Source organism: Protomyctophum bolini, assembly GCF_963924005.1.
Source record: "Protomyctophum bolini genome assembly, chromosome: 3".
Taxonomy (NCBI): Eukaryota; Metazoa; Chordata; class Actinopteri; order Myctophiformes; family Myctophidae; genus Protomyctophum; species Protomyctophum bolini.
In genome coordinates, this window is record NC_137864.1 from 20649144 (window position 1) to 20675032 (window position 25889).

A 25889-nucleotide genomic window follows, 5' to 3' on the forward strand; every position below is an offset into this window, starting at 1 on the left:
TTAGGGTCCATTTGGTTCCTCAGAGTTACAGACCCATTTGGTTCCAAACTATCATTTAGCTGGGTACCCCCTGGAACTCTCTCAATGACCCCTGGGGGTCCTCGGACCCCACTTTGGGAACCACTGACTTAAGAAACTAATGACAGGCATTAAGACTGGCTGCCCATGTAGCACAATTAATTTCATAATTGCCTTTAAAGGATTGAGACATGCATGTGTGCATGCGTGAGTCATGCAGTGTTTGCACAAATGTCTGTTTCTCATGAATGAAGCTGTATCCCAGCCAGGAGTATTACTATTTACTGTAGGCCTAAACCTGTTTTATTTTTAGGTGTTTTCTTTTTCCTTGTTGTGTGGTAATGACTTATCGTTACCGCAGTGATAACATATCAGGGTGGAGGTACTTCCTTGATGTGGATCATTGGATGCCTCTGTCTTACTTGTCTCTGCACTGTGAATCATACCTGTCTAGGCAAATACCTCTGTGCTCATTATAAGACCAAATTATGTGCTTGGACTTGCCATCTGAGACCACACACTACAGTGTGTGTGTACACATGCCCTGGCTGGAACACTGCAGGTAGGGTAGCCTAGCCTATCTTGGTGTATATTGGTGCTACTAGTAGGCTACAACAAAGTTGTGTACACACTATACACACACACACACAAACACGCACGCACGTGCACGCACACACGCGCGTTATTAATATATCATAAATGATGTGTGCAAAGCAATCATTCATACCTTGTTTGCAATCGCAATATCCCCAGTCCACCCTCCTCCCTTTGCTGCTCCTGAAGAAGCACCAGGGTCGGATCCTGCCGTCCGGGTTCCGACAGTGGTTGTGCCCGCCTCCCAGCCCTTTCCCTGGGTAGCGCTCCTCACTGAAGCCTGCCACCTCGCTCCAGTTCATGCACCGAGCGCCCGACTCGGTGACGTCTATCGCGCCCTGGTAGAAACCCTCTCTCCCGCGGCGGCTCTGGACGCAGTCGGTGAACGGGAGGATAAACGAGGAGGATGAGGAGGAGGCGACATGATGATCGCTGCTCATGGAAGAATAACAGCCATCAACAACAGACAACAAGATCACGGCGCTAAGAGTTAGAAATAACCCCATGATTGTTGTTTAGCCTGTGTCTCTCACGCATCTGGACAATAAAATAATAATAGCCTAAAAGATCAGTATACGCTGAGAGAGGTCTCTCGTCCTGTATCAGCCTGTTGTCAGTCAGGCACCCTCCTCATCGCCTGCTGTGGGACGGGAGGATCGAAGCCAGGGTTAGTTTGGAAGGAACGAGAGAGAGAGAGACGCGGATCAATGAAAGTCCTGTACTACTGCGTGCAGTGCAGTCAGTGCGCCCCCATGGCTGCAGCCTCCACTCAATGGATTCCCATGGGAGTCGCGGGGACCCACACACACGGATTCGGACACTGTCTGTTTATGGAGCATAATTATTTGCTTATGCTCCAACTTCCTTTAAGCAAAATATACTTCACTGTCAACCTATAAACAAAATGCCTGCGGTCTCCGATCGAGGCAATCGAACTAACTCAGTGCACGACTGGGGGAATTCATATAGGGATTTGGGGATTAAAAATATAATTGATTATTAAATATTGATACGCAAAATGAATGAAGGTGACGTGATTATTGTTATTTATTTTGCGTAGTCAGTAGGCCTATACTCGCTACGACTCACTCACTCATGCACCTGAGTTTCACGACACGCGCACAACCACATTGTCCGTTCATGGTTCATCTGTTGAATATATAACAACTCGACCTAGATCAATCAACTAAAATAATAAAATACTTGCTATTATTATTTTTAATATATTATGCAGTGCTTAATCTGATAATATATGACACAGACGCGCACACGCGCACGCATGCCCCCCCCCCGGCGCACACACGACAGCTCCCCTAGCGACTGTAAACACATATCGCACCCATGCCTGGACGTCACGTCGTCGCACTTTGATTTCGTAGCACGCCACACGTCATCAAGCAGCGACAGCTCAACATTGCAGCAACAAAACACAACAGCAGCATCTTCTTCTTTCTCAGCTTGTCTTCAACACCTTCATTAATTCATTCCATGCAGAAAGCATAACGGCCGCCACCGACAGGCAGCCATAGTTGTCACAGAGATGAACAGCCGCCTGCAGGAGATCCGAGAACGGCAGAAACTCCGCCGGCAGCTCTTAGCTCAACAGGTTTGTTTTTAGCGCCACAATGGCTGGCATTGTCTCTGGCTCTGCTATAGTTTTTATTTTTATTTCTTTTAACCAGTAAAAACCACATTGAGACTGAAGTCTCCTTTACAAGTGTGTGTGAACTGGCCAAGAGAAGAGGCAAAAACAAGTGACAGCTCTGCCAGTCACAATAAATACACGACAAAAAAAACAGGAAAAACATACAATGCTCGTAAATACAATACCTACTACCGAAGAAGCTCAAAGGGAGAACAGGAACGTCTAGTAATGCTACCAATAAAGACTAATAAATAAAAACTAAGCAACGAAATTGGCTAGTAAAGTGTAGTGCTGTGTTTATATCAGTGGTTCTCAAACCCTCTTCATTTCAATAAGGACCCCCCCCCCAGCTTGATATGCATGGGTGGGACCCCCCCCCCCCCAATAGCCCTGAATCCCCCCCAATAGCCCTGAATCAATTTTCAATTAAATTTAATTCAAAGGGCTTTATTGGCATCAATGGCATGAGGAAACATACGTTTACATTGCCAAAGCAAAAAAAGTGAAACAATTACAATCAAAACAACATTCATGTACATTTGAAAGCCAAGAATCTCCAATTAATCAATTTCTGTTCAACGAGATCACTCGATGCAGATAGTGCAGGAATACACACAATGATTGGTCTTTTAGGGTGGTTGTGTGTTCCATTGGATATCCTTCTCAATTTACAATTTAGGCATTTACCAGACGCTCTTAATCCAGAGCCACTTAGATTAAGCAAGAACAAGAAAAGCATGGCAATACATCACATACATAACAAGTAGTTATCATGAAACATGTGTACATTGCGCAAGCTAATTGTAGCAGTGGATTCTATATAATGAAACTGTACATATATACTATAAAGTGTTATGTCTATAGTAGTTTAATTATATATATATTATATTCTTATATAATATATTCTTCTCCTATTGCAGCAGCTCACAAATCTTGTTGCTACTTCGCCCAGCAGATATGGGAGTTCTTTGTCATTAGTCATGTTTTCAAAATCTCCTTGGGGTGATTGCAATCTGTGGGAAGTAGGTGTCTCTGAATCATGACTGTCATATACTCTAATCACAATTCACACACCAAAACTGCCTCCCCCTGGCCAGCCTGATGGAGGGGAAAGAACTGGTTGGAATAACGTGTTCCTTTCACGCACATGTCCAACCAGGGAAACTCCCCTCTGTCAGGTGTAAAAGGAGCAACTTGGGCATGAAGGAAGCATGAGTTCAAGTCCGTTGCTCTCCCCATGTCCCCCATATAAATATATAAAAAATATTAAAAAAAACAATTAACACACCACATGAATAATAATGTGCTCTCTTCCATTGTGTGTGCAGCTGGGAGCTGAGAGTGCTGACAGCATCGGCGCTGTTCTGAACAGCAAAGACGAGCAGAAGGAGATCGAGGAGACGAGAGAAACATGCAGGTGAGAGATGATGACGGACATGTTCAATGTGTCTCCTCTCAGTTGCTTGTTATTTGTGCAAGAAAGATCAGTCAAAGCGATATCCCCATTCCACAAGACTCAGGGAGAGATATTAGAAGGTTAGGTTTAGGGTAGGTTGTCGTTCTAATGACAGCCGGACCGATAGTATGTCATGAACTAAAGCCTGTACCCCCTTGACATGTTTCTATGTCAGTCGTTCTCAAACATTTTCATGTCAAGGACCCCCAAATATATATGTAATTGGCCTCTGACCCCCATCTGAAAATATGTTGTTCCAGGAGTCCTTCCAGAAGCAAAGATTTGAGTTAAAAATGTTTGCTCTGTATATATTCAAAGATTTGCACTACATTTTCACGATTTTTCAAAAATAGCAGACCTACAAGCTCGTAGCGTGGCACTCGGTGCCGCGCTATGAGCTTGTAGATCTGCTAAAGCAGTGGTAACCAACCTTTTCAAGCCCAAGAGCCCATTTTATTCCCAATTGTAAGCCAAGATCTACCACTAAAACATGGCGAGTGCACTCTTTATTTGTGCGTGCAGCCGTGCACAGTGTTTCTCCCATGTTTGGTTAAAAGTTGGCGTTCGAACTTTACAAATAAGTTTAGTATTCAATGTGTCGGGGACGCTAGCATGCTGGGTTCACTCTGACGCTGTGTGCTGCCTGCGAGGGAACAACAGACACACAGGACACAGCAGCACATGAGCACATAGTGCTAAAAGGGGGAGGGCCGAGGGCGGTGCGGTGGAAGCAAGGGGAACAGATCTTCAAGCTAAAATGCATCGAGCCTCTACACGTTGTTAGCTTGTAGATCTGCTCTTTTTTGCGTACGACATTCTGCTGTGTATTGGCAGTGATGGCTGGCTGCCCGTCACTTCGCGATCGACTTGAAAGGTTCCCGCAAGCTACTTGTAGCTCGCGAACCCCTGGTTGGTTACCCCTGTGCTAAAGCATAACATAATGCTGAAACACCAAAAGGGGTTCCCGCCCAAAATGGGTTAAAGGAACATTTTTGGAAGAAACTGCAGTCAATCAAATTGTTCATAGTATTTGTAGTAGATAACAGTAGCACAATTTGAAATTTGCACCCTATGGCCAGAACAATAATGAAGTCTGTGTGCTTGACTATAAGGTTTGACTGGATTGCTGAATTCCTACAATGCCCATAATGCTTTAATGCACTTTCCCTCCTTGTGGCCCTTTAAATTGTGATTTATTCACCTGGCAGTATGTAAACCAGCAGGTCGAGCAATATTACTAAAACATCACTAGTTTTAGTTTTCATATTGTGTAAATTGTTTGCTGTTTCACAAATTGCACATTGGGACACCAGTTTTTTGTCATGAGAATTTCTTTTGGCTTTTAATCCATGTGGTAGATTGACTATTTTAGGCCAGTGGTTCCCAAAGTGGGGTGAGGGAGTTCCAGCTAAATGCTAGTTTGGAACCAAATGGACCCTTAATGGGTCCGTCATTCTGCGTACACTCTCAGAGTTAAATTAACATTGATTCTACAATATAAACTGGGGTCCCAGAGATAGAAATGCCATTAAATGGGGGGGTCTGTAGACTAAATATGCATGTCAAACTGGGGGTCCTTGAATCGGTTATTAGGGATCCCTGGAATATCTTTTCAAAGGGCGGTCCGTAGGCTAATTAGTGTCAATTTGCGGGTCCTTGACTTGAAAAAAGTTTGGGAACCACTGTTTTAGGCAATAAATAAAAGGCAAGTCTATGTGTTTTTAAAGTTGATGATTGTTTTGTCAGATCCTCATTCGACACCTCGGTGCCGTCAACATCCAAACGGAAGGTTCAGACGGAGGGAGAGGATACAGAGGAAGACGCAGAGGAGCCTAAGGTAAAATAATCAACATGCAGAGATTAACACAATCATTCCTGGGATTCCTTCAAAATAGGAGACAGAGAGTACGACTCAAAAATTTAAAAAAAGGATAAAATTCAGAATATTCTCCCCTCGCCTGATATCATGGAGGATGCGCTAGGACTTGTCCAATGCATCCGTCGATTGGATTATTCTGTTTTCTACATGATTATAACCAAATTAAATGGAAGTTAAATGCTGCAATTTGTAAAAATGGCAAAATATTATTCCTAACGTCGTGTGGAGTGGGACTCATGGGACTCATCTAAAATACCATCCCTGCATGCTGCATACTCATTACATTGAAAACCTATTTACATCATTGAACATGATGACTATTTTTATGTATTTCATGTATTAGCATGTCTTTTGTTCCTGCTCACTGTAAATCGCTCTGGATTAAGAGCAGTTTCACACTGCAATCTAAATGATATTTATAGATTATTTTGTACATTTGTTAACTTGTCGACATATAAAACTGCTGCCAAGTGCCAACCCTTTCCACATAAAAAAAACAGTGACGCATTGTAGATCTGCTATTTTCGGTGCGTCACTCAACTCTGGAGTTCGCTCTGGATTAAGAGCGTTGATTTATTCATAGATTTTTAGTACATTTGTTAAAATGTCGACATATAGAACTGCTGCCAAATGCCAACCCTTTCCACATAAAAAAAACAGTGACGCATTGTAGATCTGCTATTTACGGTGCGTCACTCAACACACACATGCCAAGTATAACTCAGGCTTAATGGATTACTTCATTCATTGAATGACTGTGTGCATCTTGCCGTAGCCCTAGCGTTGATGACCTTGTAGGCTTTTGCAAACTAAGGCTAAAATGTAACTTGGATTGCCTGTTATGTAGACAGATGCCAGGTCATTGTAGACCTGGCATCCTATTGACCATTTGCAGACCACGGCCATCTTGCCGTCAATAGTTTGGAAGCACTCGTTTCAGTAAAGCAATGTCCTTCTGCCTCTTGCCTTATGTGCAAATGCAGGTGGTACGCAGGGCAGTTGAATGATATCTAACGAGCACTTCCAAACGGCAACACTTAGAAAAATAATCACTTGCAACGGCTGCAAGGACACAAAGTAGCTCATAACATGTCTACGGTGGATTTTATGAAGGACACAAAGTAGCTCATAACATGCCATGGTGGATTCTTTATGAAACAAACACTTTTTTGTTTGATTTTGACGTGTAATACAATCAGATAGGACTTTTCTGTTTGGATGAATGGGCTGTCTATGGGAAGTTGCACCTAGTTAGCACCTTGCCATTAACTTATATGGTAAGATGGCCGGCTTGGCTGTGGTCTGCAGGTCCATAGTGTATAGACTCAATGTACAGTACATAATTATAATGAATTGATTTTTAGAGGTCAGAATCAATCTTTATTACAAAAACTTGGTTGTGCACTGGCTCATCATTGCAGTTAAAAAAAGATAAGAGAGAATGGAGTAGCATAAGTGCATAATATGACCAATGTGAGTGCATAATGAATAAAAGGTCATACTGAATGTATGTATGTACGAATGTAAATTAAAGGATTCCCTGTTAAAGCATGGATGAGTTCAGTCTTTGCATCAGGGGAATTGCACCACTCAGTTCACACGGGTGTGATTTTTCTTTTATGGCTTGACCCCGTCGCATCATATTGTCTTTATTATACAGTTCTTTGCCGTGTAATCATCCTAGATCTCCATTTCTATGCATTTGATGTATTGCCTACCGTGTGCTTTCCTTTCTTACTGTAAGTCACTCTGGATTTAGAGCATCTGCTAAATGCCTACATTTAAAATGAATTTAGGATGAGGTGGAGGTGTTGCCGCCAGAGGAAACCAACCCATACGAAGAGGTCTACAAGGACTCCAGTACATTCCTTAAGGTAATGGGAACTATCTGACCACAATATTCACTATATCGTTGCTTTCGGGCAGAAACCTCCATATTATTTTGTTTTTCTTCTTCTTCTTTTAACCCATTCTGACCGGGCACCCATTTTGGTGTTGGCATCATGTTATGCTTTAACTATTGAAAAATAGCAGACCTACAAGCTCGTATCGCGCCACCGAGTGGCGCGATACGAGCTTGTAGGTCTGCTATTTTTGAAAAATTCGAAGAACGACTGACATTTTTAGAATCTGATCTCAGGTCAGAATGGGTTAATCAGACCAGTGTGTGTCCCGTGGAAACCTCGTATGAATCTGATCTCAGGTCAGAATGGGTTAAACAAATTAACACCCTACTTGATCATACTACAGCATCACACAAAAGCATCGAAAGTAGCAGATCAGCAAGCTCTAAAATGGTGTAGCGAGCTTGTAGATCTATTTCCTTTGCTATTTTTGAATATGAATATGAATCCTGAAACGTAACAGTTTTGGAGATACGAGGCTTCCATCCAACAGAGACGATAAACGTATGTTGTGTATCCTAATCCTAAATCAGGGGTTTTCAACCAGTGACCAAACCCCCTTTTCTTTTTTTCTTTTTGTATTGTTATTGTATGGTTTGTGTGTGATATGAAATGTGAGCTTACCATAATCACAGTATCCTTAATCATATTCCATCATATTCAAACAAAATCACTGTATTTTATTAGATATTATATTGATATTATAGCTATTTTCTCCAGCTCCCTGTGGTGCATGAACCCACCACCACTATTGTGTGGGGTGGGTCTATGATGGACTCGCCACGTACAATAGTGGTGGTCCCCAGGTTGCTCTTAGTCAGGATGGTGGTCCCTGGGTCAAAATCAGTTGAAAACCCCTGTCATAAATGTACAATCTTCTGCAATGTCCTGTTGCTCTGTATATACGTTTGAATCCAGTTTAATTTTATTGTCCACACTAATTCCAAAACTGATTAATTGCATTCTCTGTACATGGGGCAACAGAGCTTTTGCCTTTTGCTGCCCCAACCCTGTAGAATTATTATTATTATATGAGTGAACCCTTCAACCCTGTGGACTTATTATTATATGAGTGAACCTCACATTTTTTCCAAACTCTTTCTGAGTTTGGAACTTTCTGAGTACTCTTCTCTTCCCCTCCTTTTTAAAACCGCTGTATCATAGTTTAATTTGCACATGACATCTTTGTGACCTCTTGTTTTAGGGCACCCAGAGTCTAAACCCCCACAATGACTACTGCCAGCACTTTGTGGATACGGGCCATAGGCCACAGAACTTCATCAGAGATGTTGGTAAGTGGGAATAATAATTCACTATGGTTGGGCCATCGATGGTTCATTATTTGGCAATGTCCTTCGCAACCACCTGATCTCTGGGGAGGTAACATGTTACAGTGGTTTTCAACAGTTTTCACATTAAGGCCCATTATTTATTTGGCATGTGAGCCACGTACCACCATTTGATGACATTTAGCCTCTCAGACCTAAAAACGTATTATTTCTAATTTATCATCACACTTGTTGAAAATGGATGAATACTCGATGTACCAACTTCCATGTGCTCTGTTGCCTAGGTCTGGCTGACCGGTTCGAGGAGTACCCCAAACTGAGAGAGCTCATCAGACTGAAGGACGAGCTCATCTCCACCACCAACACTCCTCCCATGTATGTCAATAGATGAGTAATGATACAACATCTACCATCAGTCACTTCAGTGCCTTTAACAGTTTTCAGATGTTTTTGTCAGTGGGTGCTCAACTCTTTTCATGTCAAGGACCCCCAGAATTATCTGAATTTGTCCACATAGTAGACCCCCATCTGAAAATATGTTGTTCCTGGGACCCCCCCCCCCACACACACACACACACACACACACACACACACACACACACACAGAAGCAAAGATATGAGTCAGAAACGTTCACTATGAAGGAAGGAATGTATACTGTATTCAAAGATTTGCACAACATTTTCATGATTTTTCCAAAATAGCAGATCTACAAGCTCGTAGCTCTGCACCCAAAAGGGGTTCCGGTCCTGAATGGATCAATAGATAACGATCAATGATACAAAATCTACCATCAGTCACTTCAGTGCCTTAAAAAAAATCAGGGTTTTTATTATTTTATTTTATTTGTCAGTTGTAATGTTATTGAACTTCCGCTCCCGTGTCTCTGTGAAGGTACCTCCAAGCTGACCCAGAGCACTTTGACCTGCGGGATTTGAAATGCAAGTTCGATGTGATTCTGCTGGAGCCTCCGCTAGAGGAGTACTACAGAGAGTCTGGCATCAGCCACACGGAGCGCTTCTGGAACTGGGATGACGTATGTTAATATGCAAACATCTTGGCATGTGCCTCCATTACGATTAATCAAGGATGGTGAAAATGGCATCCTTGAGCTTACAACACACCACAATGTGTCATATTTTAATCGGGACTAGACTATTTGACATTCAATGTTCTTTTTCCACAAACGAGTCTTGAAAAATGGGGGTCATCTTATAATGAGAGTCGTCTTATATTCGGGACTACGGTAGTTGATTATAAAAAATATATCACCCATTCTTGAGATAAGGGACAAAACTTTTTTCAAACTGGATTTTTTTTTTTTTTAAGATACATTCAAATCAAATAGATGTATTTGTAGACACAGGTCTCAACTACCAATCTTGAGAAGGAACAGGTTTTTCGCATAACATTTCTTTTTAAAATGGGACATTTATGCACTTAATACCTGATTCATGTCAACTCCGTCAGACATACTAAAATCCCTTTTAATTGAATTTTATAATTTCAACAATAATATAAAGTCCTCAGTTATCTTATAATGGCTTTCAGTAATCAAGTTAAGTAATACAAATCTTTTAATATTATTTTGTTCCAATATCACACTATTATGAAATATCCAATTTCTCAAAACCGTCATTTCAACCTTTATTTTCAATATTATAACATGAAAACCATGTAAAAAAAAAAAAAATCATCATTACGTATCATTTCAGTTGGTGTTTCAATACATAAGCACAAAAGATTTGACAGCGAATTTTCTATTTCTTTGGAAATTAACAAAAACATCACGGGACGAACGTCTGACGGAGTTGACGAACATCTGACGGAGTTGACAAGTTTAACTGATTTAGGTTCTAGACCACCTAGGATCTTGATTCTGGTGACTAATCCCACATTTTCAAGGATGAGGAATACAGTGGTACTATTTAGATTTGTCCTGTGACCATGGTAGACATTTTTCAAAATGGCCGCCAACTTTCTGTTATTTCCCAATAACTCAAGTTCTACACCACCTAGGATCTTGATTCTGGTGACTAATCATACATTTTCAAGGGTGAGGAATACAGTTGTACTATTTAGATTTATCCTGTGACCATGGATGGTAGACATTTTCAAAAATGGTGGACCTGCTATTATTTTACCAATTTACTCAGGGAATATTATCAGAATAATATAAAATCTGTGAATACATTTCTTACCAAGAATTTTCTTCACCAATGTTTGTAAAGGTGTCTACTAACATATCCCACATTGGTTTCTATTTGACCACCCTAGGAGCATGTTTGACAGCTGCTGAAAGTTGGGTACCATCAACAACCAATATAAGGCTAAATGTTCTAAATTTCATTATGCTTTAAGTAGCATGTGGCATGTCAAACTAGGGGCTTTTCATGATTCTGGATCCATTCCAAGCATTAGTTTTGCACAAAAAACACTACGTTGGCTAAAAACGGCCATAGCCATCATCACAGATGTGATGAGGTCAGCACATGTCGACACATTTGGGCAAGTGGCTATGGCCAAACTAGGGGGTCTATGGCCAAACTAGGGGTAAAACTCCTTGGGCTAAATTCGGTGAGGTGAACAGTGAGCGAAAGACTGAAGACAGAAGATTTGGCTTCAGGACCATCAGGCAGGATGTGCAGACACTGAAGGCATCAGTGTCTTTCTCTGTGTCCCCAGCATGTCAACCAAAGCAATGTTACCAAATCAAAGGAGCCTTCACCTCATGTCACCTGGGGCTGGGTGAGCAATCGTATCCTGGCTGTATCTAAACTCACAACTAAATACAGACACTTGGCCAGACTGCCGTTTGAAAGGGTCAAACCCCTCATCCTGATTGGGGAAGACCACCCCACCTAATCACACCAACCGAACAAGTGAGGTTGGGGCCTCCAGGTGGGCCAGCAGCCATCTGCACAAGACTGGGCTGGACCCTGCAGGAAAGCAATCTCCAGCCAAGACAATGTAAGTTGACTATAACAGAGCCCCAGAACACAGAGCTCAGGAGAAGGATGGAGAAACACTGGCAGGAGGCCACCAAGATACAATGCCCCAGAGACCCAGAGTGTGCCACCACTGGCAGTAAGGAGATCAACTGCTGCAGCAAAGATGTCATGAAAGGCAAGTCTCCACCAAAAAAAACCCTGAACCTAATCGGGGTGTCAAGAGACCAAAGTTTCTCCCCCACAGTTCCCTGCAGTGGCCAGTGAAGTCAAACTGTGCATCTGTACCTGAAAGGGGCAAGTCAAAGGCCAGAAAGCCCACCTCCTTTTAATGTCCTGTCAGTAGAAACTCAACCTGCACCTGAAATAAGCCCTTACCTCTCCCAGAGAAAGTTCATCCTTGAAAATGTAATGATTAGTCGCCAGAATCAAGATCCTTGGTGGTCTAAAACTTGAGTTATTGGTAAAATAACAGCAGGTTGGTGGTCATTTTGAAAAACAATGGCTGCCATGGTCACAGGACAAATCTAAATAGTACCACTGTATTTCTCATCTTTTAAAATGTATGATTAGTCGCCAAAATCAAGATCCTAGGTGGTCTAAAACTTGAGTTATTGTAAAATAACAGCAGGTGGCGGCCATTTTGAAAAAAAAAATGGCTGCTATGGTCACAGGACAAATCTAAATATTACCAATGTACCCCACATCCTTGAAAATGTATGATTAGTCACCAGAATCAAGATCCTAGGTGGTGTAGAACTTGAGTTATTGTAAAATAACAGCAGGTGGTGGCCATTTTGAAAAATGGCTGCCATGGTCACAGGGAAAGTCTAAATTGTACCACTGTATCCCTCATCCTTGAAAATGAGGTCTTAGTCACCAGAATCAAGATCCTAGGTGGTGTAGAACTTGAGTTATTGTAAAATAACATCAGGTGGCGGCTCTTTTGTAATATGGCTGCCATGGTCACCACGAGACAAATCTGTGATGGCCCCATAGCCAAAAATGTTCCTTAAGGCATGCTCTAACTGTGTGCCAAATTAGAATACTGCCCATTATTCAAAAACAATAATTTTATTGTTTTAGGAACACTTTTGTCAACTCCGTCAGATACACGTCAACTCCGTCAGACACAAAATCTGACGGAGTTGACGTCTGACGGAGTTGACAAAATGGCATTTGTTTTCATCTTAACCCTCTTTAGTACAATGTAGCCATTTTGTTTTTGCTTAATTTTGTTAGCTAAACCCAACCCCTAAACTAAAATAATAAACATTATTTTGGAATTCTTAACAAAGATCATAAAAATGTGCAGACGGAGTTGACATGTAAAAGCTGTGACCACATTGTTATCAACATTGTTTGTTTAAAATATCAAACAATTGAATGCTTGTCAGACCAGGTACTCCACTGTTGCAACAAATATAAATGGGACTTGGAAAAGGAGTCTTCAGGCTAAATCTGTCGACAATATTTTCTGATTAATTGAAGACTTTTAAAAAAACCTGACGGAGTTGACGGAGACGTGGGACGAACATTTGATATGAGATATTTAATAGAAAATATAAATTAAAATTAACTGTGTATATTATTTGCTATGTTGTTGACAATCTACTTTCATTTAGTATGTATATTTATGTGATTGTGACAGTATTAGACACTTTTTTGGCAGTTTGAAATTGTGGCCACTTGCTGGGGACAGGCTAAATACAGGCCTTTTTGGGTACAGGGCCTGCTTTTAACTAATTCAGATGGAATATGAAAACAATTATAATGAAATTAAGGGCATAATAATACACAACTGTATTACACTTAACTTTGAAAGTGCTTTTATTTTTATGAATTAATTTATTTTTTACATAAAATAAGGCTCTTATGTGTGGGACATGTTTTTTCCACTTTTGTCCCTCATCTCAAGAATGAGTGATATATATTTGAACATTTCCTGTCCTTTTTTGAAAAAAATTATATATTTGTTTGGTTAATTTCCCAGCTCAGTCGCTCCTTTTTTCCCCTCTGACTATAGATAATGAAGTTGGAGATTGACGAGATATCAGCCCTTCGTTCTTTTGTCTTCCTCTGGTGTGGTTCTGGAGAGGGCCTGGATCTGGGAAGAATGGTATGCAAGCACCAACACACTAACCTTAACACATTCCAGGTATTAATGTTTTAATTCGTTCACCAGTGCCACGGCCTTTTCAATGCATGCTCTTAAATTCCTGGGGCCGTGAACCAAAAGTAAACGGCGGCTGTGTTTCACATAAGCCTACACTTTTAATGTCATATTATCCTCACAATCTTACTACGGAGTTAGCATTGCCACTGGACTATTCCTCCTGCTCAACACAATCATGTTATTGCAATAGGCTGGACGTCTGCCTTTAAAGTACCTTTAAAGTACATGTTGCACACTGTAATGAAAAGCAAAAAAATGCCTTTGTTCTTCCGCACCTTTTTTCCATCTGAAGGTGTCCACAGAATACTCTGTGATTCTGTCCATCTTGCACATTCATTATATGTTGTGTGATATGACTGAGATACCATCTTGCTTGCCGTATATATCAACCCTTGTCAGATGATTTGAAGCTCTACCTCTGTCATATAGTGCGACAATGAGCTATCCTATGACAGGCCTCCTATGACAGTTGACACCAAGCCTGCTTGACAGCTGAACAAATTAAACCCACCAAAAGCACCGTGGCGTCTGTCACACTACAGTATACCAACGTTTCTCACACTGCCAGTAAAGTGATATTGATAAGTGGCACTTCTCTCCAAAATGTAACAATTGTTTTAGTCAAGTGAACCCATGGCACTGTCTGAAACATGATGCACTGGGAAGAGTAGCAATGTCTAAGCGTGCCTTCTTTGCCAGAGAAATCTGTCGCTGAAAACCACTGGCAGCTCAAGGAAATGCTTTCATCGACACAGGATACCAAAACAAGGTTGTGCGGTTCGTTGCGGTCCAGATTTAGGGATAAGCACCCGTAGATGCAGTCAGCGTTATCTCAAGAGAGAGGCGTCATGCTTGCAAAAAACAACAACATTGTGCTCCTGTTGCGAGGTTGAAAGTAGCTCAGCGTAACGGAAGCGGACGAGTAAGAATTTCATATCTCCAGGTTGTGTTTCATATCTTTTGTTTTTGTGTTCCTTACTCCATTCTTGATGGCATTGTACTCATGTATAAATTCCACACCTATTTAGACCTGATTAAGAAAAATATATCTTCTAAATCCTAACTGTTGTGTGAAAAACCCATGTTTCTATGTCAGTTGTTCTCAAACTTTCATGTCAAGGACCCCAAAAATTATGTAAAAATAATGTAATTGACCGCCGACCCCCATCTGAAAATATGTTGTTTTGTTGACCCCCAGAAGCAAAGATTTTAGTTAAAAACGTTCACTCTGAAAGAATATATTTTAAAAGCTTTGTGCCACATTTTCTCGATTTTTCTAAAATAACTGATCTACAAGAGCTTGTAGATCTGCTATTTTTTAATAGCTAAAGTATAACGTAATCGTTAAAACACCAAATGGGGTTCCCATGGGGCAGCACACCTAAACCTAACCTTAACCCATGTCTAACCAATGACTAGTTTAAACTAGTATGTACCCCGTTTGGTACCGATACCGCTTCTGCTTATTGGTTCCCAAATGGTGTAAAATAACTTAAATAATAGGTCAAATGTTTATTTATTAACAAAAAGCTCTATTCCTTTAAGTCAATTTAAAACATGTAACGAATAGAGTAACATATTCTCCTTTATTCAACAGTTGAGGATAAGAGTGAACTTATACTAGTACTACTGAGTGACAACAAGTTTTGACAATAACAAAAAAGCCTGTCTGAGACTGAGGAGCACTGCAACACACACACACACACACACACACCCACACACACACACACACACACACACACACTTTTGTATCATTGTATATGCTTGTGTACAGAATTCAAACTGTAGGATTGGTTATTGTCACAGACAAGTGATTCGGTGATTCTACTTTCCTTTTCCAACGGAGTGCAGTGAGTCATTAGCACTTTTTCTGCCTGCTAGGTGGTAGCATAAGCTGTGCCAGGCATAGGCTCCCATTGTAACGAGCATCCGTTTCCTTTCCGGGTTATCGGGGAGGAGGAGGGGGCTGTTGTTGTGAGCAGTGACCATTCATAGCCTTTACCTCCCGTCAGAGAGGGGGCTGTTGTTGTGAGCAGTGACCATTCATAGCCTTTACCTCCCGTCAGAGTACGGTTACATGTCCGGGAGCGATGCGAGACAAAGTCACAAATGAAAATCCGATCATCGGGGTGCGCGACGGCTCACCATGGACAGCGCTCGACGCTTTAGAGATACAGGGCTTTGAAAATCCTGCTTTTAATGGAGATAAATGGAGCCTGGATGTAAAACATCCCATAGCTGGTGGGGACGGAGGCGTTGCATAGCCGCAACCGAAGCAATGCTACAAGGTAAATTTGATGGTCACCGCTTTCATATAGAGTGGGGGGGGGGGGCGAATATGTTCCTAGATGGCAGAAAAATAACTCTGTGCAGCTGTTAGACTGCCTTTGGCCTCGCTCACACATTCAAAACTGGTTTTGACGAAGCAGCTTTGCTCTGTTCTGCCCCCCTCCCCCCATCAAGCAAGGCAGTTTCCTCAAAACCAGAGACGGAACACGCATTCTGTCTCTGTTTGGAATGTGTGAGCGAGGCCTTTCACGTGCCGTTCTCTAATATATATGTGAGAATTAAAAGATCGACACAACCTGTCGGGTTCTAAATCCCTGATCTATATATATATATATATTTATTTATTTTCAGTGTTTGAGGAAATGGGGCTTCAGACGGTGCGAGGATATCTGTTGGATCAAAACCAACAAAAACAACCCAGGCAAGACCAAGACATTGGACCCAAAAGCAGTGTTCCAGCGCACCAAGGTAAGGTACAACGTGGTGACTGGGATTATGCTGCACAAAAAAACATCATTTGAAATGGGGCTTGAACCATCTTTTCTCCCTGCCTTCTGGTACCAACCCGTGTGCCATTGGTGGTGGAAAAAGTACTCAATTGTTTTACTTAAGTAAAAGTACCAATACTGCAATTTAGAAGTACTTCGTTATAAGTAAAAGTACGGAATTGAAAATGTACTTGAGTAAAAGTACAAAAGTATCTGCATCAAAATGTACTTATTGCAGAATGTCCCATTTCACAAGTTCAAAATGTGTACAAAATCTATTGAAAATAGCAGATCTACAAGCTCACAGTGCACATTGTGAACTTGTAGATCTGATATTTTCAAATGGCCGAAATGTATAGGGTTGAAGTGGTTAATGTATGTTTTTAACTCAAATATTTGCTTCTGGGGGGTCCCTGGAACAACATATTTTCAGATGGGGGTCGGTGGCCAAATTCATATATTTGTGGGGGTCCTTCACAAGAAAATGTTTGTACAGTACTTAGTTACTTTCCACCACTGTCGCGTGCCTTCATTGTCCCCCCCGCATTCCCACATCTTGCCCCAGGAGCACTGTCTGATGGGCATCAAAGGGACGGTCCGCAGGAGTACGGACGGGGACTTCATCCACGCCAACGTGGACATCGACCTGATCATCACGGAGGAGCCGGAGATCGGCAACGTGGAGAAGCCCGTGGAGATCTTCCACATCATCGAGCACTTCTGCTTAGGGCGAAGGAGGCTGCACCTGTTCGGGCGAGACTCCACCATCAGACCAGGTGAGACACAACGAGCAGGGGTTTAGACCTGCCTCAGACCAGAGTAATCTAGTAAGAGAGTGGCGACACTAGCGTTGACTCCCATTGTTAACAATGAAATGCGGAAGTGCTCATTCTATCTCAATGGGATAGTTCCAGCCATAGGAGCAATGTTTGGAACTATAGCCCACAGGCACTCGCTTTGCGGCAAGATCAAAGCTCAGACCAGGTGAGACGCACGAGCAGCAGGGGTTCAGACCTGCCTGCCTACGCTGGGCAAGACCTACGCTGTAGACGCTATCATTGTTTTGGGGGACGGAAGTTGCGGGATTTTGTACCGCTCAAGGTTTACATTCTCTGTGAATGAGTGTTGTAATTGGCCCGGAAAACAATATCGTATCCGGGGGAAATTCATCTGACGGATGTTCCAGACCGACACTTCCGCCGATGGCGTCTCTGCCCTATGGCTCGTACACACTGCACCATATTTTCTCTATAAAACCAACGCATTTCATTTGAAATATGTTGATAAAACTGCATCGGAATCGACAGTGCAGAGCAAACCTTTGGAGTGTGTGTGTGTGTGTGGGACAGAGGGACAGAGAGGTGTGTGTGTGTGTGGGACAGAGGGACAGAGAGGCGTCCTGTGTCGGTCTCGCGCTTGTATCACGTGTGTGAAATGTCCAAATTAATTGGAATAAAAAACAAATGATGTAGCGGGTCTGGATTGCATCTCGGTGAACTCTTGCAGTGTGTGATGCCTAGTCGGCTATCAATCGTTTAGTGTGAAAGCCACACAGATATAATGAAAAAAAGACTCCTGTAGTGTGAAATACATAAACGACCTGATGACTCGCAGACGACTTTAAAACTGGGACGAGGCTACTGCCTGCCTGTCTTGTCTGTCGTCCCTCCCTCCCTCCCTTCCTCTACAGAGCTTTGTGGAGGAGATTCTGAATGTCATTGTGGTCTTTAGAAAACAAAAAGAAAGCAACTCTGTGTTTGTGTAATTTAGAGAGATTAGCTGCATTGTGCATGCTTCTATTAACTGTTATGTAATAGCGTTGCATGTTGGCAGCCGATGGGACAGGAGTACCATGGCGTTCATTTAGTGCCCATTTTATTCACACGGGTTTCAGAACGTGCATGTTTTGTGCACCAAAAAAATATAATTCAGAGGTGTTTAAATATAATTTACACATGTTCCAGAACTTGTGCGTGTTTTGTCAACCAAATCGCATGCAGGGACTGCCCAGCACAGCTGTTTTTTGTTGTTTTGATTAGGTGCTCGTTTGAAGCACTGGCTATTTCAACCAATCGGATTGCTTCCTCAGAACTTCCTGTTGTATTATAGCTAATTCCTCACAGACGTGTATCCTATTGACTGGATGGAGAGTTGCTCTGTGATGCGATAATTAATTCACAGGACCTGCAAATCAACACTTAACTTTGATCACTCTCGTTCACCGTACTCGCCCCGTTTGACTGGTTCCTCAAGGGAGGACATTATTTGAACTAATTTAAAGGTACACCGGTTGACGGGGGGCTTGTTGTGAGGTGGAAAGTTTAATTGGGAATTTAATTGTACATTTTTAGGCTAATGTTATCTACGCTACACTATGTAAAGTATTTGCAAGCCAACTGATATTATTCATATCATTCATTGAGGATCGGCATGTAATAATTGAACATGATAAATTATTCATCTTCAGAGCAATGGATATGTAATCGCTTTATTGTCCCCTCGTTTTTTTTACCCCCTCAATTCCAAGTCTGCTCAACAAAGATAGACAATCTAGAAGCTCACAACTTGTCGCAAAGTGACATGATGTGAGTGGCTAAAAGGGTTAGAAATAGAATGATCAATATTACTATACTATACAGATTTATCACCAGAAGGAAGTTCTCATGTAAGTGTTACTATGTAATGCATAAAGGTATTACTGTACACAGACAGACAGACAGACAGACAGACAGACAGACAGACAGAGACATGCACACACACACACACACACACCAAAGCCACTAATCTGAGTGAGATGAAAGCATACCAATACATGGGCACAGAAGAATTATCAGCATGGCATACGCTAGGGTATTCACTTCTAGGCATATTTACTAGTTGACTAGTGATGACTATAACTATAATCTACCTGACCTTGAGGGCTACAAAATCGGGGATTATTTTTTTTTTACTAGTCAACTAGTACCAACAAGGTCGACTAGTGGATTTACTAGTCTACTACCGGTAGTTAAATCGAGAAAGCGAAATGAATCATGCCGTCCGTCTCTTCTCCGTGTTGTGTCCAGGCTGGCTGACCGTGGGGCCCACCCTCACCAACAGCAACTTCAACCCGGAGGCGTACGCGTCCCACTTCGTCATCCCTAACTCCCACCTGTCCGGCTGCTCCGAGGAGATCGAGAGGCTCCGGCCCAAGTCCCCCCCGGCCAAGATGAAGTCGGAGCGCGGCGGCGGCCGCGGCGGGGACCGAGGCAGGGGCCGCGGAGACCGAGGCAGGGGCGGCGGCGACGACCGCGGCCGCGACAGGAACAGACCAAACTTCCGCGGAGACAGAGGAGGAGGAGGAGGGTTCAGGGGCAGAGGAGGGCCGCACAGGGGCTTCCCGCCGCGTTAGAACCAACCCCGTGGGGCTGGCGTCAACCGTCGTATAGACTGATCTTAGGAATACTACTAACCGCATATACGTTAATACATTGTAGATGTAACTTGACCACTGGGTTTTTGAAGAATATCATAAATGTTTTGTTGACCAGTCAGTTATCTTTTTTTTGTTTTTATATACGTATGTTTACGCACCAAAACAAGCATTCATGGAATTATACTTGAGTTGAATAGAGAGAATGAATAAACCCTTTTTTTCCCTATACCTGTAAACACAGTTGTCGTTCATTTGTATGCGAGTGCATGCCTGCCGGCATTTATGTACAATGGGAGTGAAATGTGAATACGTTTGATCTAACGAGTAATAGTAAGTAGCCTTGCCGAGCCATGAGGCCCATAGGGCAGGAGCGTGAGTTTCTGTAGCGTGAGGCAGCGTGATGTACAAGTACACCCCTTGGACACTAGTATGTCACAGGGACAAGCAGTGTTTTTAGAGTCTTTGGTATGACCCGGCCAGGGATTGAACCCCGACCTCCCAGTCTCAGGCCTTACACTCTACCCACAAGGCTATAGTATGATGAAAAGAATATATTTAATGATTGGTTGATGTGGTCAAATGACTATCCACAAAACACCCATCACACACGTCTTCTCATGGAATTGTATGGTCATTTCTCACAATGGGTACCAGGCTGAACGTAACTTCCAGACAGGAATGTCTCATATCTAATCTTTTGTCTATTTATACTGGTTGCTTGTTTGTATATTAGTGATTGCATCTTGGGTACTGTCTGCAAGTTCAATCTAACTTTAGTTCCATTGTTCAGTTGCCAAAGATACATCATACATCAACAGCTGCACTGCACTGTACACAAGGATTGGTTGATCGCACCTGATCAGCGCAGTGGCATCCCTGCCAACAGAATTACAGTAGTAATTTATGCAGACAAAGTCTGACTTCGGTTTGTAAAGCATTATGTGCTAAATATGAGCTGGCCTGGCTCACTTGTATACGTGTGTGTGTGTGTGTGTATGTATGTTTAAAGCGCTTTGGATATAAGCGCTATATTAATGCACCATGGGTTGAGCTCTGTTGTGCATGCTTAGAGCAAGAGTGTAGCAAACTGTTTCCTATGACACAAATAACCTGACTGTTCTGTTTTGTTTCGTTTTTTAAGGATCCCCCATTAGTCTACACCGTAGTGGAGACTATTCTTCCATTAGTACACCGTAGTGGAGACTATTCTTCCATTAGTACACCGTAGCGGAGACTATTCTTCCATTAGTACACCGTAGTGGAGACTATTCTTCCATTAGTACACCGTAGCGGAGACTATTCTTCCATTAGTACACCGTAGTGGAGACTATTCTTCCATTAGTACACCGTAGTGGAGACTATTCTTCCATTAGTACACCGTAGTGGAGACTATTCTTCCATTAGTACACCGTAGCGGAGACTATTCTTCCATTAGTACACCGTAGTGGAGACTATTCTTCCATTAGTACACCGTAGCGGAGACTATTCTTCCATTAGTACACCGTAGTGGAGACTATTCTTCCATTAGTACACCGTAGTGGAGACTATTCTTCCATTAGTACACCGTAGTGGAGACTATTCTTCCATTAGTACACCGTAGCGGAGACTATTCTTCCATTAGTACACCGTAGTGGAGACTATTCTTCCTGGGGTTCAGGCAAAAATAACATCACAATCGAAATCATGAAATGCAGTACAGCATGATCCATGTTTGTGAACAAACAAACCTAAAGAACAACATTTAAATATTAACAGTAAAATAATAACCTCATCTAATATCATTTCCTTTCTGACTATTGCTGCCTCAAATGTAGGCCTATTTATTGTCAGTCGATGGTCAAACCTGGACATGGAGACCATTGTGTCATGTAAAGGCTTTTCACACCAGATCTAAGAAGCACTACCATCAATCATACAAAAAGGAGCATATAAACCTTTTCTAAATTACTTCTTGGAGGTATACTGTAGTATGAAGCAAATATTTTGAACTGTTTTCAACACAGTCTAATAACACTTCTATCAGTAGTAGCAAGATGAAATCAAACCTATATTTAAAGGTTTGTTGATTAGATTATGGTCAAATGACTAATCCACAAAACATCTTATCAAATTTTATGGTCACACATCTTTCGCAATCGCTAGGCTGAACGCCCTTCCAGAAATAGGAAGTCAGACTCAATCTAATCTTTTTTTTTTGTCTTCATGCAATTTATGCTAATTTCGTCTATTTTAATTCCATTGTGGCCAAAGAATGCTCCTTCGTAACTGTACATCTACAGCAGCCTCACGCTGCACACAAGGATTGGTCGAATGGTACCTGATCATGCCGTCGCTGCGTGCAGTCACACGCGGAGCGCGTCACACCAGGGTGGGGGACCAGTCGACCAGAATGAAAGGAAGGGAGGAGTCGGTATTGTTGTGAGAATGCTGTATATCTCCTTTAGCAGAAAGCAGATGAACAGGATGCCTGGCTTACTAGCTGTCCCACGAGGCAAGCTATTGCCCCCGGGGCACATTTGTACGATTGTTAACACACTGCAGCTGTGAGTATCTCTGCTAGGTGTGGTTCAGGCCCCTTATTGTCTGTTCACAACAGCATGCCGGTTCAGTCCAGTTACATACATTTACCACCATCCATGTCTGAGAAGGAATGAGTCGCATATTAAAAGCATGAGTCATTTGGGGGCAAGTTTCATTTATTTTTAATTGGTTGCGGTGCTCAAATTGATGTCTCATGATGACACTGCTGACCTGCAAAGAATGTGACGGCAGTGTGATTTATAGCATCATGCCCTCTTTATTTCCCTGGCTCATCCATGCACTGTTTTATCATACAATTCGTTTTTAAGCCTCGCTATGTAACTTTTTTAGGAATACATTTTAATTTTGTCTATTGTGTACTTTATATAATTTTGAGTGGTTGTATTTTGTCAACCTGCTCTTCTATTGAGACATTTAGATCTTCATCAAATGCAGTGTCTCACCTAGACACAGGATCTGACACAAATGCTGACTTGAAGGTCAAGATTCAATTTATCCCCTGAACAAGCAGGCAAGCTCTCTATTAGCAGTAAACAGGGGTGGAAAGTTACATAGTGCTGCTTCAAAGTTAAATTTAAATTAAAGAATAATTTATATTTATTCCCTGCAGCATCTTAGAATTAGATCATGCAGTCTAGTTCTGTACGCATTCATTCATTCATTCTTCACAAAATGGTTCCAGGCAGACACTGGTTCTCATTCTCAACCTTTTCAGTCTGTCGACCCCCCAAAATAATAATTTGAACTGGGGACCCTCCCACCCTGATAAGCACATGGAATTTAGGAGTTGAATTATATAATCATTTGACTCTGTTCCACATATTAATATTGTATTGTAGATTTGAATGCATGGCCATTTCATATATTTTTCAATATATATTATTTGACAATTTTGATGCAGTAATGGTCTTTTTCTTATTAAAAATGTTTTCAAAGTCATTAACCCCCCCCCCCCCCCTCCCCCCAGCCCACAGATTGACAACAATTGTGATAATGCCCCAGGGCGTCAGTGCAGTGGCATCCTTGCAAACAGTACTAGTAACTTATGCAAAGTCTGTTGGAATTTGTTATGATGTGGTGTCATTAAAATTAATGTTGACACGGCACACTGAATGTCTTGACAAATAGGGCACAGCTTCATTTCAAAAAGGTTGTGCATCTGATAAGTATGAGCTGGCTCGCTGCCATTTTAGATACTATTTATTACTGCTTTAGATTTGAGATACCCTACAGTTGTTACTGGGGGATCTGGCAAACACTAGTGGGAACTGGGATTACTCTACTGTTGGCCCACATTTGTAAAGTGAAATAGCTGCTGTATGGATGTTGAGTGGTACTAATAATAACTAAGAGTAGGCTACATTACCACAATCCTTGCATCCCTTGACTGTGCTTTTCAAAACTAATTTAACAATTTGATATGATTAAAAAGTAACAAGACTGAATCTATATTAATCTATATCTTCATTATACAGATAACCATTTAAACTTGACTTTGTGAAATTGGTGCATTGTAGATGACTATTAAAACAAATAAACTATAGGCTACGAACAATTTAGGTGCTAAAAACTAAGATTTAAACGGTTACAATGGTTAAACAACCAAATAGGTTGGAGGCTGCTTTGATGTGGAGTTACTTGGAAGTGAGTTGCACTTGTGTGTAGATTACAATCACACATAACTATAATTGTCGCAGAACATGAGGTAGCCTTATGGCAAAAGGAATGATAGGTGGAGGGTGCAGGATTATTGATTAAGTGGGAGGGGGGAGGCAGCTTGGGGTTAGGGGAAGAACTTAGAAGAACCAGTTCAAGTGTCACAGATTGACTTCTTAAGAAACGTGACACAATGGGAGTGTACCGCCTTCTCTGTCATTCAGACTACATTGTATGCAAAGTGCATATTCCTCCTCCTCCCACACGGTATCTATCTGTCTGTCCCATCGCGGTGTCTCCCTTGCTATATACCAGTTGAAGCCAGCTATAGCTTGTGTTATGGAATGCCCTGATAAATGCAAATGTTTGTTGTTGTCTTGTGTTCCACATTATTTATTATGGATAAAATATGTGGTGGTGCTTGAGGAAGCTTTAAGAAAGGTGTTTTATATAGATCATAAATAGGGTTATTTTTTATTTGAATGTTCCAGGATCAATCCCAGGATCACATTCAATATGTTTCTTAAATGTTCTTATTTGACAAAAAATATTCACGCAACAATTATTCACATATTTTTCCCTACACACACAAATGGCAATACATACAAATAAATAACAGTTATCAATAGGATATGTCCATGAACACAAAACAGACAAGACAAGACAAAAGAAAAGATAAATAAAAATGTCATGTTGTATACCCGTATACACACATAACATACAATTAAACAAACTTACACAAATACACAATGTCCACATTCTTGATTGATTGATTAATTGTATTAACAGTTTGCAGAATTACAGTACATTTCAAGTACTACTCAATACAAAAACTGTTAACAGTGAGTGGACGACACCATAAAGCATTACACTTGTTTACAATAGGGCCCACCATTTTCAATTCATCAAAACATTTAGAAACGTATGAATATACACAACTATATAGTCAAAAATAAATCATAGGAGGTAAAAAGGGAAAAGAAACATATACAGTGAGGGGAAGCAGGGGTGGGTGGGGGATTCAGAATTTCAGATTTTACGGGGGCCAGTTTTGAAAAAAAAAATATGTTCGTGGCCATTTTATCACCGGAAAGATTTGCCTCCCGGATGGAACCTAGGTAGGTAATTTCATCTTTTTGTGTGATAATATTGTCACCCACTCTAACGAAGAAGCCATCTGCCTTGCTGAGATTACTATTTGATCCAAATAGAATGGATTCCGTTTTTCCCAGGTGTAAAGATAGTTTGTTATGAGCGAGCCAGGTGCAGAATAGATTCTACCAAGTTCAGAGCTGAGGGCCTTTTCAACCTGCAGTTTGTTCCTGTCCGAGACCAGCAGGGCTGAGTCATCTGCGAACAGGAACAAATTGCAGTCACAAGCTGATTTCATGTCGTTTACAGACGCCTGCAATTCGAAACTGGCCCCGGTAAAACCTGAATACCCCCCACCACCCCCCCCCCCCCCTTTTCACCCCACTGTATATGTCTCTTTTCCCTTTTTACCTTTTATGATGAATTCCTGTTCTGTTCCTTGTCTATTTGTACGTCTCTAAATGTTTTGATGAATTGAACATGGTGGACCCTCTTGTAAAC

The 25889-nt window shown here is 41.6% G+C and overlaps 2 protein-coding genes across 3 annotated transcripts in view; one reads left to right on the forward strand and one right to left on the reverse strand.

Moving 5' to 3' along the window:
• prss12 (serine protease 12) overlaps positions 1–1118 on the reverse strand; it is a gene marked incomplete at its 5' end in the record, with an annotated part of 39711 nt that extends 38593 nt beyond the window's left edge. The window contains one exon of the mRNA XM_080755312.1: positions 746–1118. Within this exon, the coding sequence (XP_080611438.1) occupies positions 746–1118 (373 nt within the window). The remainder of the gene's footprint in view (positions 1–745) is intronic.
• mettl14 (methyltransferase 14, N6-adenosine-methyltransferase non-catalytic subunit) lies at positions 976–20317 on the forward strand. Of its 2 annotated transcripts, none has more exons than XM_080755358.1 (12): positions 976–1101; positions 2107–2218; positions 3586–3674; positions 5460–5550; positions 7389–7466; positions 8701–8788; positions 9070–9160; positions 9678–9819; positions 13758–13850; positions 16548–16664; positions 17250–17460; positions 19750–20317. In XM_080755358.1, exons 2-12 carry the CDS (start codon positions 2153–2155, stop codon positions 20073–20075), a joined length of 1392 nt encoding a protein of 463 aa, XP_080611484.1. In that variant the 5' UTR covers positions 976–1101; positions 2107–2152; the 3' UTR covers positions 20076–20317. The 2 variants fall into 2 exon arrangements, with proteins under 2 accessions (XP_080611484.1, XP_080611483.1); XM_080755357.1 differs by having other exon boundaries at positions 988–1279.
• Positions 20318–25889: the final 5572 nt, after the last annotated feature.

Bases quoted from the DNA above. Each gene is read 5' to 3' on its own strand.
- mettl14 (XM_080755358.1), top strand. From the start codon at position 2,153: ATGAACAGCCGCCTGCAGGAGATCCGAGAACGGCAGAAACTCCGCCGG. The intron at 5,551-7,388 runs GTAAAATAATCA...AAATGAATTTAG, and splicing joins AAGACGCAGAGGAGCCTAAG to GATGAGGTGGAGGTGTTGCC. The intron at 9,820-13,757 runs GTATGTTAATAT...CTCTGACTATAG, and splicing joins GCTTCTGGAACTGGGATGAC to ATAATGAAGTTGGAGATTGA.